The 12,838-nt window shown below is 42.2% G+C and overlaps 1 protein-coding gene across 1 annotated transcript in view; it reads left to right on the top strand.

Moving 5' to 3' along the window:
- The first annotated feature begins 7,498 nt into the window (after positions 1–7,498).
- Positions 7,499–12,838, top strand: part of PLA1A (phospholipase A1 member A) — a 59,820-nt gene continuing 54,480 nt past the window's right edge. The window contains exon 1 of the mRNA XM_006864201.1: positions 7,499–7,591. Within this exon, the coding sequence (XP_006864263.1) occupies positions 7,519–7,591 (73 nt within the window). The 5' untranslated portion in view covers positions 7,499–7,518. The remainder of the gene's footprint in view (positions 7,592–12,838) is intronic.

The raw sequence follows: 12,838 nt of genomic DNA, 5'->3' as shown, positions 1-12,838 counted from the left end.
CCCACTGCCATTGAATTGTTCTAATTCATAGTGAGGGTTTCTGAGGCCATAAATCTTCATGGAAACAGAAAGCCTCTTTCTCCTGAGGAAGCTGATCTTACAGCATCATTACAGCTGATCTTACAGTGTCTGTGTGTGTGTGGTTGTTGTTAGTGTCATCGAGTTGGTTCCGACTCATAGCGACCCTGTATAGGTTTCCAATGAGCCGCTGGTGGCTTTGAACTGCCAAACTTGAGTTTCAAACCAATCTGAGGTCCAGTGCTTTATCCTACAGCGCCGCACCATATATGAAGTCCTGGTATGACTCTGTAGAAACAACACTGAACTGCAAGCCACAAGGTCGCCAGTTCAAACTCACAAGCAACCCTGTGTAGAGTTTCTAAGAAGCAGCTGGTGGATTTGAAGCACTAACCTTGTGGTTAAAAATCCAGTGCTTATCCTATGGCACCACAACAGTGCTTGGCACTAAGTACTAAATATGACAGGGCTTCAGAAAGTTTATGGGAAAATGGAATTAAAAGATCGTGGTATTTTTCCACAAACTTTTTGGAGTCCTCTTGTAAATGTAAGAAAATATATTAATTCCCCAATCAATATAAACACTCAAAAACGTGGAAAGAGGTTTGCTGACATGTACAATCTATATATTACTGATCTCTTCTTATAATATATCTGGTGTCTTCCTGTACCACCAGTCTGTCATGAAGTGTGAGACCCAGGGAAATCCCCAGGTGGCTCACTTCCCAGTCAATTTCTTCCACTACTTGGGAAACTTCTGACACAACCCAGGAGACCATGGGGTTTTCTTCCCTTTTAACCTTTTCATGGTATGGCCCTGAACACACCATGGTAAGACCGTAATGGTCACAAAAGATTATACTTTGAAGTTAGGAAATGGACATTAAAACATAGTATTTTTAGCATTAAACAATCATTTTAAAACTCCAAGCAGTTTTGGGTCTCTTAATAGTTGGAGGCTAGGAATCACCTGTGAGTTACATGTCTCACTGTCCGGTCAAAACCACAAGTGGCTTTCCACCTCCACAAATGTTAAATACTTTCTACTGCTTTTACCCTGGGGAAAAGAGGGTTAGAATCTAGATGGTGTTGAAATGAAAGTTAAAGTTATGTGGTTGAGGTGCAAGGATGTGAAATATTCTTTTTCTCCATGAGAACTTAGATTGTGGTGGTTGTTGTTGTTAGGTTAAATTGTGCTCTGTTGCTAACTCTTAACGTTGGCAGTTTGAGACCACCCAGATTTGCCTCAGAAAAAAGACCTGGTAATCTACTGCAAAAAAACTAGTCATTGAATTTTTTTAGCCATTGAATTAGCGTCTGTGAGTGGAGCTCCGCTCTACTCTGACACATGTGGGTTGTCATGTATCCGAATAGACAAGATGACAACAAATTGTTTGGGTTTTTCCTTTTTACATTATGGCTTGTTTTTAAGACTATGTGTACATATACACACGTGGGCATACACAGCACATATAGGACATTAGGAATGGAAACTCTAAAATCATGCTCTTTACTTAATATTGCTGGTGGTGGGAAGACTGGCAAAAGATTGGGCTTCCTGGAAATAAGAGTAGGATAGGAGCTTGAGCCATTTTGGTTTGGGCACTATCTTTTCATGAGTCATTCTATCTAATGGGATTCTTTGTAACCTTAAAAAGAATGAAGCATCTTCAAAGTATTTTGTTTAGTGTGAAAAACAAGGTGCAGAAGGGTTTGAGTAACAGGCCAACATAAGTGTAAAAATTTTAAAGGGTGAAATAGGATGTTTCTAGAAGGATATGGAGGAAAATGGTAACAATGGCTGACTTCTGGGATATTTGGGAGCTGGAGGATGGGAATTTATTTTTCACCATAAGATTTTGAACTCATTTTTTTAACCATATGCTTATACCAAAACCAAACCCATTGTCATGGAGTTGGTTCCGACTAATAGAAACACTATGTAGGGTTTCCAAGACAGTAAATCTTTATGGAAGCAGAAAGCTTCATCCTTCTCCCGCAGAGTGACTGGTAGATTTGAACTGCTGACCTTGTGGTTAGCAACCCAATGTGTAGCTCATGGTGTCATCAAGGCTCCTTTATATGCAAATGTTGTTTTTATTGTTGTTAGGTGCTGTTAGTCTCTTCCAACTCATAGTGACCCTATGCACAACAGAACAAAACACTGCCCAGTCCTGCGCCATCCTCACAACTGTCTTTACACCTGAGTCCATTGTTGCTGCCACTGTGTCAGTACATCTCACTGGGGCCTTCTTCTTTTTCACTGACACTCCACTTTATCAAGCATGATATCCTTCTTCAGGAATTGATCCCTTCTGACATGTCCAAAGAATCAGAGCGAAGTCCCCTCACGTCTAAGGAGCACTTTAGCTGTACTTCTTCCAAGACAGATTTGTTTGTTCTTCAGGCAGTCCTTGGTACTTTGCATATTTTTCTCCAACACCATAGTCCTCAAACTGACATCCTTGCTCTTGAACACTTTAGAGAGGACTTGTATAGCCAATTTGCCTAATGTGATATGCCACTTGATTTCTTGACTATTATTCCATGAGTGCTAATGGTTGATCCGAGCAAAATTAAGTCTTTGACAACTTCAATTTTTTCTCCATTTATTGTGATGTTATTTATTGGTTCAGTGATGAGGATTTTTGTTTTCTTTATGTTGAGGTGGAATCCATACTGAAAGTCGTAGTCTTTTATCTTTACCAGTATTTTAAGTCTTTTTCACTTTCAGCAAGTAAGGTTGTATCACCTGCATATCACAGGTTGTTAATGAGTCTTTGTCCTATTCTGATGCCATGTTTTTCTTCATATAATCCAGCTTCTCAGGTTATTTGCTTAGCATAGAGATTGAATAAGTATGGTGAAAAATACAACTCTGGCACACACCTTTCCTAATTTTAAACTATTTGGTGTTCCTTTGTTTTGTTCAAACAACTGCCTCTTGGTCTATGTAGAAGTTCCTCATGAGCACAATTAAGTGTTCCAGAATATTCATTCTCCATAATGTTGTCCTTACTTTGTCATGATCCACGTAATCGAAACCTTTGCGTAGTCACTAAAGCACAGGTAAAAATCTTTCTGGTATTAATCTCTGCTTTCAACCAAGATCTAGCTAATGTCAGTAATGATGTCCCACGTTCCATGTCCTCTTCTGAATCTGGCTTGAACCTCTGGAAGTTCTCTGTCAATGCATGGTTGCAGCCATTACTGTGGGGTATACACAACTATAAATATATATATGCAAATAGAATTTGTATGCATTTTATATGTATATAGAGAACAATACATATGCATACATATAAAATACATGCATACATATAGTTCCATATTCAAATATTGAGTTCTGGTGTAGTGCTGTAGGATTACCACTGGAATGCTAACCACCAGGTTGGTGGTTCAAACCCACCAGCTGCTCCTTGGAAACCCTATACAGGGTAGCTATGAGTCATAACTGATTCAGTGACACTTAACAATAACATATACATATTTGGGGAGCACAGTGACTCTATAGGATAAGCACTGGATTTCAAACACTAAGGTCAGTGCCTAAATTCTGCCAGCTGCTCCAAGGGAGAAAGATGAGGCTCTCTGCTCCTGAAAAGATTTACAGCCTCAGAAACCCTATACAGGTACCCTTGGTTTCAACTGATAGCAATTCTGTTTCCAAGAAGTGGCTGGTGGGTTTAAACTGCCAACATGCGGTTAGCTGTACCATGCCTACCCTACAGCACCACACCAGGACTCCATACATGCATATGTAGTTGTCATTCTAAGTGCTGTTGAATCCGTTCTGACTTCTAGTGACCCTGTATAACGTTTCTGAGGAGTGGCTGGTGGGCTTGAACTGCCGACTTTTCAGTTAGTAGTCAAGCTCTTATTCTACAGCATTACACTAGGACTCTGATATCTGTGCATGTATTGTTAAGTGCCATGGAGTCAATTCTGACTCATTGCCACTCTAAGGTTTACAAGGAATGACTGGTGAGCTTGAACCGCCAATTTTGCGGTTCAAACCGACTGTGCAGTCTGGTGCATTAACCCATAGCGAGTGTCTGTTCTCTGTCAGGCACCATTATAGTCAGCCTGCACACAGAACAATGAGAGCAATGAGTAGTGAATGTTGAACGTGGAGTCTTCTCGGTTACTTGAGTTTCTTTTTGTGTACTCAGATCCCTGGTAAGTAAGCCATTAATGTCATCTTCAAATGAACAACTAGGAGCCATCTCAGAGTCAGTTCAATCCCCCCTATCATCTCTCAAGGAGCAGGGTGGCATCCAACCAGTACACTTTACTAGATGCTCCATGCGTTGCCTTACCTGGTATTCATATGGCACCTCTATGTGGCAGACATTGTGTTAGGTGCTGGGGATACCTCAGTGAGCAAAATAGACCTATCTTCCTGAAGCTGGCCTTCTGTCTGGAGGAGACAGACAATATATACTGCATATACATGGGTGTTCCCTTCATGGACTCCTAGTACAAGAGGCTGTGTCCTCACCTCCCAAGATATGTCATCACATTTTCCAGGAAGGCCTCATTCTCCAGGTCCCTAGTCCTTCTGAGCCTCCGTTTCGTCACTGGTCAAAGAAGATGGCTGTGACAGGAATTTGGAACCTTGGTATGGCATTCTAGGATAAGCACTGGACTCTCTCCACAATGTCAGTGATTCCAACCCACCAGCCTCTCCTTAGAAACGTTATACAGGGTCACTATGATTTGGAACTGACAACAATAACATTATAAGAACTAATAGAAGACTAGTGGTTCTAGTATGCATATAAAGTCATCCCAGGAACCTATTTGAAATGCAGAGTCCTGGGTCCAATCCCAAAGATTCTTATGTGTTGGGTCTGGGGTGGGCCCAACAATCTGCTCTGAGTCTTCTGGAACCCCACTGTCCTAGATAATGAATGTGAAAGAAAAAGTACTCTGTAAAGGTCAGTAGTATTAATGTCGCACACAAAGGCACCCAGATTCACTGACAAAAGTGTCAGCTTTGGCTATGGGTGTGGTAGCCAGGAAAATGACCCATGAAAAGGTAGAGAACATGATTGATTGACAGTCCCAGATGCTGCCCTTCTAGATCAACCCCTACTGACTGAACATGGCTGGGCTACTAAAACAGCTCAATTCTTGTAAGACACAGAACTCTTTTAGTAGATGACTAGCTTGAGGACTACTCCCTGCTAATCTGGCCAGAATTTCCTAGGAACTCGGCTGCAATACAAAACTCTTTCTGCACTATCTTCCTTCCGTCCTCTCTCCTTCACAGGTGTCAGACATGCATCAGTCTACAGGCTCTCTCTGCCTTCTCAGTGCCGCTTATTCTTTTCAGGTGCTATCTCCAATCAATCTCTTGCACATCTAGCCCCACTCGGCGTCTTCTCCTCTGGGGACCTGAATGAATGCCCCTGGCCTCTGACATCAGAGCAGCCTTCAGTAGAGATCCCTGTTGTGCCCCATGTATTGCCACACTCCTTGGGAGCAGCAACTCTTGAGCAATGGGATCATGCGCATGAGGGGAAGTAAGGGTTGTTCCTGTGAGCTCATGGCCCATCTTCATCATTTCTTCCTTGTCCTTCTCAGACCTAGTATGGTGCAGACACATTGGCTTAGTACCAGTGCCTCCCTTCAGGGCAGTGGGTAGGACATTGCTTAATGGCCAGGTTGTCCTGCTATAGGTCCCAGCTCTGCGAGATCTTGTGTGAGTTCTTTAGCCTCTCTCTACCCTAACATCTGTGTGTAAAACAGAAATGAACATTGCCCTAACCTCACAGAGTTACTGTCCTGGTAGGGTGACTCTGGCTGGTGGTGGGCTGCCTCAGGGAAATACGTTAGAATTTAGAGTGCCACCCAGGCTCTGGTGGCTTAGCGGGTTAAGCAAAGTACTTATTGCAAGGTCAGCACTTCAAACCCACCAGCCACTCCTCAGTAGAAAGATGAGGCTGTATGTTCTTAAAGATGGCAGCCTCAGAAATCCTAGGGAGCAATTCTACTCTGTTCTGCAGGGTCTCTGTGAGTCAGAATGGACTTGATAGCTGTGTGCTTGGTTTGGGTTTGGCACGTAAGCTCATTGCCCTCTCCCTCCCCCTCACTTGCCTACTGTATAGCTTCTGTGGTTCAGTGAGTGAAGAAGCCACATAGTACAGTGGAAATGGCTTGATTGCAGGCCTGGCTCTGCCTCTTCCAACAATATCATTTTATTTCTCTGATATCCAGTTTCTTCATTTGTCATTTTAAGAAGTTGAATATCTTTTGCTGAAGGTTGGACTTTACATCTAGCCCTGATTCTATGAAAGGGTTGTACGCTCCAGAGACAAACCTTACTTCTTTCATTAAATGCATATTTGATGTTTGTTGTTGTTATGTGCCATGGAGTCGGTTCCGACTCATAGTGACCCTATACAGGGTTTCCAAGGCTGTAAATCTTTATGGGAGCAGAAAACCTCATCTTTCCTCCCGAGGAGCAGCTGGTAGTTTCGAACTGGTGACCTTGTGGTTCGCAGACCGATTCATAACCACTACGCTACCAGAGCTCCTTTGATGTTAGCTGCTATTAAGTCAGCTCCAACTCATGGCGACCCACATGGTGACAGAACAAAGTTTGCTCCATCCTGCATTATCTTCATGATCATTGGCATGTATGAGTTCAGTTGGATATTATTGTGTGTGATCCATAGAGTTTTCATTGACTCATTTTTAAAATTAGATCACCAAGTCTTCCTAGTCTGTCTTAGTCTGAAAGCTTCACTAAAGCACATCCACCATGAGTATTTGAAATACTGATGGCCTAACTTCAAGAATTACAGCAGCACTCAAACCATCACAGTATGGCAAATTGACAGATGATTATAAAGCTGTATCCTCAACATATATTATTGACTCAACTCTATGCTAGATTGTTGTTGTAAAGTGCCGTCAAGTCGGTTTGACCTATAGTGACCCTGTGTAGGGTTTCCAAGCAGCAGCTGGTAAATTTGAACTGCCGACAAGACAGTTATAAAAATGAAAAAAGAAGATCTTTGCCTTCAACGATGAGTCTTCCTAGGGAAACAAACACATCCACAAAGAATTCCAATGCAATGAGGGTTTTGACACTCCCCCCTCTGACCTCTCTGAGATAAAAGACTTCTAGCTGGATTATGACTAACATTTTGTAATGGGAAGTGGGAGAGGTGCCGGAAATAGTTTCCTGATCATGTTTGGTTCCAAGAGGAAGAGCAATGTGTTTCAGTGTCTCTTGGTATTAAAAAAAAAAAAGAGAGAGAGAGAGAGAAAAGAAAGTGTATTTATTTTCATTGAGAAGAAGAAACTGAAAACTTTAGACATGAAGCAAATTAAGAAAGTTTACTTTTCTTTTACAGGTCACAAGGCCAGTTAATGATTGCTGATATCTCAGTGGGTGTTTGGTGTCCACCCCTGTGAGAGGCTGGGTTTCCTGGTTTCTTTGTCATTCAAGGTCTGCTTCCCTCCAGCTCTGAGACTTCCAGCCCAGCGATGCCCAGATGCCTTGGGGAAAGATGCCTCTGGTTTGGGGGGCTCCTTTTGTGGCTTGGCGTTGGAAGTTCAGGTAAGCAGGGGGCTCACACATTGGGTGGAACTTATTTCAGCAGTGATTCTATTTCTCAAACATTTTCTCATGCATTTAGGAGGTTCCCAAAAAGTCATTTGCCTCTTCAGAGGTGAATTAAAAGGGGTGGAACTACAATCATCCTCGGAATGATAGTCACGAAAAATTTTACTTCCCCTGATTGTCTGACTCACACTTAAAAAAACCCATTGTTGTTGTTAAGTGCCGTCGAGTCATAGTACTCCTTTTTGCCTTTCCTTAAGCCAGAACAACTTTTTTTTTTTTTTAAAGTTGATTAATTCCAAAACATCTACTTTTAACCTTACAGACATTCATTGTTCCAAGCCACAACTAGTTTTTAAATTGAATCACCAAACTACAAATGTTTTACCACTAAGAATATTAGATGTCCTTATAGTCCTGCCGGCCCTACTCAAGTTCAGGTTTGGCATTGCCTCCTGGCTGGAGTATGATAATCAGTCCCTGCTAACCACAGATGTCCGTTAGAACTATTTCCCCCACATGTCATTTGCATGGCGCCTTCCCCCTGCTAAAGAACCCACAACAGTCCGTTTGCCCTAATATAGTCAATCTACACCCAGTGTGGCAAAGAGGTCCTCTGGCTAGGGAAGGCTACCTCCCTGTCACGTGTTGGTCTCAGAAAGTTTCTCTGTGCCATCTGTTTGTGATTCCCTCCACCTTTGGCTAATTTCTATTTTTCTCATTGTCCAAGGAGGTGACTATGATTCATATCTCCCTCCCAATACTTCATTCCTTTATTCAGCATCTTTTCTGTGCTCCAAAATTCAACTCCCTTTAATTGATGTTGTTGTTAAGTGCCATCGAGTTGGTTCAGACTCATAGCAACCCCGTATAGGGTTTCCAAGGAGTGGCTGGTGCCTCAAACTGCCGACCTTGTGGTTCAATGCTTTATCCCACAGCATTTGCTGTTGTTGATGAGTGTCATTGAGTTGGTTCTGACCCATAGCAACCCTGGATAGGATTTCCGAGGAGCGGCTGATGAGCTTGCACAGCTAACCTTAGGGTTCAAATAACTTTGCAGTCCAGCATATTAACCCATAGTGCCACACCAGGACACCTTTAAAAAAAGGGGTCCTCCAACTCAAGCATTTGTTCCCAAAAGGCAAGAATTTGAGGCTTCAGCTTCTTTCAGTGCTAAGCCTAGCACTGTGCTCTGCATAGTGCAGACACTCATTAAGTGCTGCTGCAGGCCTGCTTGGGCTGACAAGGTATGGAACAGAGAGGGCCAAGTTCTGGGTTAGACAAAACTGGATTTGCATTCTTGCTGTTTCTTAGTAGCTGTATGATTTTGACTAAATTTAGTTTCTACCAAATTTAAGAGGAATGCTTTAAGGATGAAATAGCATAGTCTGTAGTTGTGGTAGTTGTGTTCAGCTGTCATTGAGTTCTCTATGAACTCACAGTGACTCCATGCACAATGGAACGAGGAAAGTATTTATTTTCATTGACAACACATCCTGCACCATTCCCATGATGGACTGTGGATTAGACCGTTATGATCCATAGGGTTTTCACTGGTGGATTTTCAGAAGTAGTCCATCTTAGTCTGGAAGCTCTGTCCAAAGTGGTTTGGTCTCACATGCAAGCCTCCATTAACCAGCAGGTGGTAGCTGTGCATGAGTTGCATTGACCTGGGATGGAACTTGGGTCTCTAGTATGATAGATTAGATCAATGACACTTCTCTCTGAAACAATTCAGCCAACAAAGGAGCTCAGAGAATCATCTTAGTTAAACAGAGACACAGTGATTCACAGCTTTTCTGAGAACAAACTTCTGCCTGCACTAGAGGCCAGGCTCAGAGCAGGTGGGGCAGCAGGAAGCCCAGGTCCCCACAGGCGGGGGTAACTGAAGAGAAGCAGCCAGGACAAGCCCAGACAGGTCGACAAGCTCACCGAAGGCACAGCTGTACCCTCCATATTTGGCAAAACCTCACCCTCAAGTTAGTTGTGGGTGAAACCTGGGCCCTCGTCCCACCCAGTTATCATCTTTTTGAGGCATGTAGAGCTGGGAACCGACATCTTGATACATACTCCCGTGGCCCCTCTGTACTTTCCATCTTTGATAACAGTCTGGTTGTGGTTTTGCACCTAATCCGTCCCTTCAGAGCACCTCCATCTCCTCTTTGGCACATGTTGTTTTAGCAAAATAAAACATTCACAAAACAAAATAGTATGTAGGGCACTCATCTACTGAACATACATACTACAGATAAAGGTAGGATTGTAGAAGTTCACATTTCTAGAAGATCACAGAGTCAACTCATGTGGACCATGTGCTGATCAAGTATCAATTGTCATCCTTGGTTATGATGTAGTTGTACTATAATCCTTAATTTATTTCTAAATTCTGCTTTGGTATTGAGAAAATCCTGAGTCAAGAAGATGAGAAGTTAGTTCTCTTGGCAAATTTTTTTGCAAATGGACACAGTTGGCAAGAATATTTTAAAGAACCAATGTTGAATATCATTCTTATGGAAAATTCAAGGATATTCACAGAGGAAAAGAGAAACATTATTTCAAGATCTTCTTAAAACTTGGTAGCTCAGGTTAGTGTGTTGATCGTTTCCAGTTGTGAAAATGGTGTGGCAGGAATGTAAGATTCCGTTGTCTAACTTCACAAGTGGGAAGGAGGAGAATCACTGTCAGCATCAAAAGCCCAAGGCTGAAGCAGAGGACAGACATAATTCCACTCTCCGACCTTTAAATCATTTCTGACTCCAGCCATTCTTCCCATGGCACTCTCTACTTTTCTGCTGGGTTCACTAATTCATTTCAATGACCACACAGAGCTCACAGACCATAGTCACAGTTATGGAGTTTATTAGTAAATTAACAGGTTACAATTCGGGATCATGAAAGAGTCTGGATACAGTTCTTTGATTGGCACAGCCTCGTCTTAGCCATGGCTTCAGACAGCCCTTGTTCTAGCCAGTGGCTTCTGAGTTTCTTGGCCTGGCTTCTTTACTTCTACCAGAAAGTGCCTAAGGACATCCCACAGTGCCAGCAAGTCTCAGCCCAAAGGTGCTCAGCTCTCTTGCTCCGTGGGTTGGCACACCCACTGTAACCACCTTGCTTCATGGCCTGGGAAGCCCACCTCTCCATCTCATGTTGGTCTCTTTATTCTGCTACTACTATTTTTCTGCCATCACTTCTTGCCATCTTATGCCATCTTCAGTGCTACAACTTTCTCTCTGTCTCTTGATCTAGGAAATTCTCAATACAGGGACACCACATCCAAAGGATATGATTAAATTCCATCTTCTTCTTGGTGGTAGTGAGATCTTTAATTCCTGCCTGTGGAATGGCTTCTTTTAAGTTTAGTGGGATAGTAAAACTGATCAATCCCCTCATTAGGGTTCTATACAACTTATTTGCATGGTCCTAAACCCTAAGAAAGCTATGCACCTTATCTGCTTTATTAGCAAACAGTCCAATCCCTTTGTTAAGGGCCATCAGTCTGTTTCCAACTCATACCAAACCTGCTTAGAATGTTCAAGGAGCAACTGGTGAGTTTGAACCCCCACCTTGTGGTTAATAGTTCAGTGCTTATTCTACTATGCCAGGATTCTTTATAATGAAATTCTGATGAAATCTGGTGGATGACACATATGGGTTTGTATGAAGAATATTTTTTGTTTGTTTGTTTTAACATGGTTTAATAAAGAGCCCTGGTAGCATAGTGGATTGCGAGCTAGGATGCTAACACAAGATTCAGCAGTTCGAATCTACCAAATGCTCTTTAGGACAAAGATGAGACTTTTCTGTTCCCATAAAGATTTACAGCCTTGGAGAACAAACAAGACAGCAGAAAGGGTAGAAGTGCAGTGAAAAGCTCCATCAGCAACAACACAGAATACCAGACCAAGCAGGCTCAGGGGATGGTCCCAGAACTCTGAACCACATATAAATGAATATTTAGAAGGTTGGAAGGCTTATAGCTAGGAGAATTTGTAGCAGAAGCAAGAAATCCATTGCTTTCTAATTCAAGATGCTCAGCTGCTCCTGAAGCCACCATCTTGGGCAAGACCTAGGGGGGAAAGACCAGAGCAGCCATGGACGCCTGACAGAACTGCAGAGATAAAGGTGTGGACATTTTTTTTTGTTTTTTGTTTTTGTATCTGTTCATTGTTCACTCGACGTCTGCGCACCTCCATTCTGGTGACTAGAGGGGGTTCATGAGCGAGTGGATGCCCCACCCCCACCTCTGGAGGGTTCTACTATGCATGCACACAGACCTCATCAAAATTTAAAGAGACAGTTTCCACTTAAAACTAAATGGCCACAGCCAGCCCTGAACTGTTTATAACTAGAAAAAAAAGCCTGAACGGGGATTGTGGATTGGGACAGGCAAACTAAAAATGAAATAGGCCAAAAATTAAATCCTGTGAATTACGTCAAAACAACCTACAGGGCCATCTTGAGATTTCTGAGGAAGAAAAGTGAAAAGGGAAGCCCATCTCCTGATCACATCTACCTGGAGGCATTCAGAAATCATAAAAAATACCAAAACACACACCCATCTAAGTATTAAAGCCACAGATAACTCCTGAATATGCCTAAAAAACAGAAGCAGATGACCATATCTGCACATGTCCAGAAATATGAAGTGACTGAGGCAAATGAGCTGGAAGTAGACCTACACTCCATACTGGAAAATGGGCAGGCTTTGGAAATGCCTAAGAAGGAATTCAGAAAAATGATTATAAAATGTACCAAAACACTATATAATGGAATTGAGAAAAATAAGGAGGAAGTCAGGAAAGAGCTACAGGAATAATCAAATAAGATAGATACAGCATTGGAAACAATGTAAAACCTACAGAAAGAGGTCCAAACAATTAATAGAATATCAGAAATGGACAATACACTGAAAGGGCAAAGGAGTAGAATTGAAGAGATGGAAGCTAGAACTAGTGAGCTAGAAGATAAATCTCTCAACACTACTAAGATAGAAGAACAAACACAAAAAAGTATAAAAAATATCTGAAAAAGGCCTAAGATTCACATTGGACAACATAAAGAGGAATAACTTAAGAACTATCGGCATTCCGGAACAGGAAGAATCACACAAGTCCACAGAGCAGATACTTGAAGAGCTTCTGGAAGAAAATTTTCATAACATCCTGAAAAGTGATAAGATAAACATTCAAGAAGTTCAACGACCCCCAGGAAGGATAGACCCTAAAAGACAATCACCAAGACATA

Source organism: Chrysochloris asiatica, unplaced genomic scaffold, assembly GCF_000296735.1.
Source record: "Chrysochloris asiatica unplaced genomic scaffold, ChrAsi1.0 scaffold00061, whole genome shotgun sequence".
NCBI classification, from domain to species: Eukaryota; Metazoa; Chordata; class Mammalia; order Afrosoricida; family Chrysochloridae; genus Chrysochloris; species Chrysochloris asiatica.
This window is presented reverse-complemented; position numbering and strand designations above follow the sequence as displayed.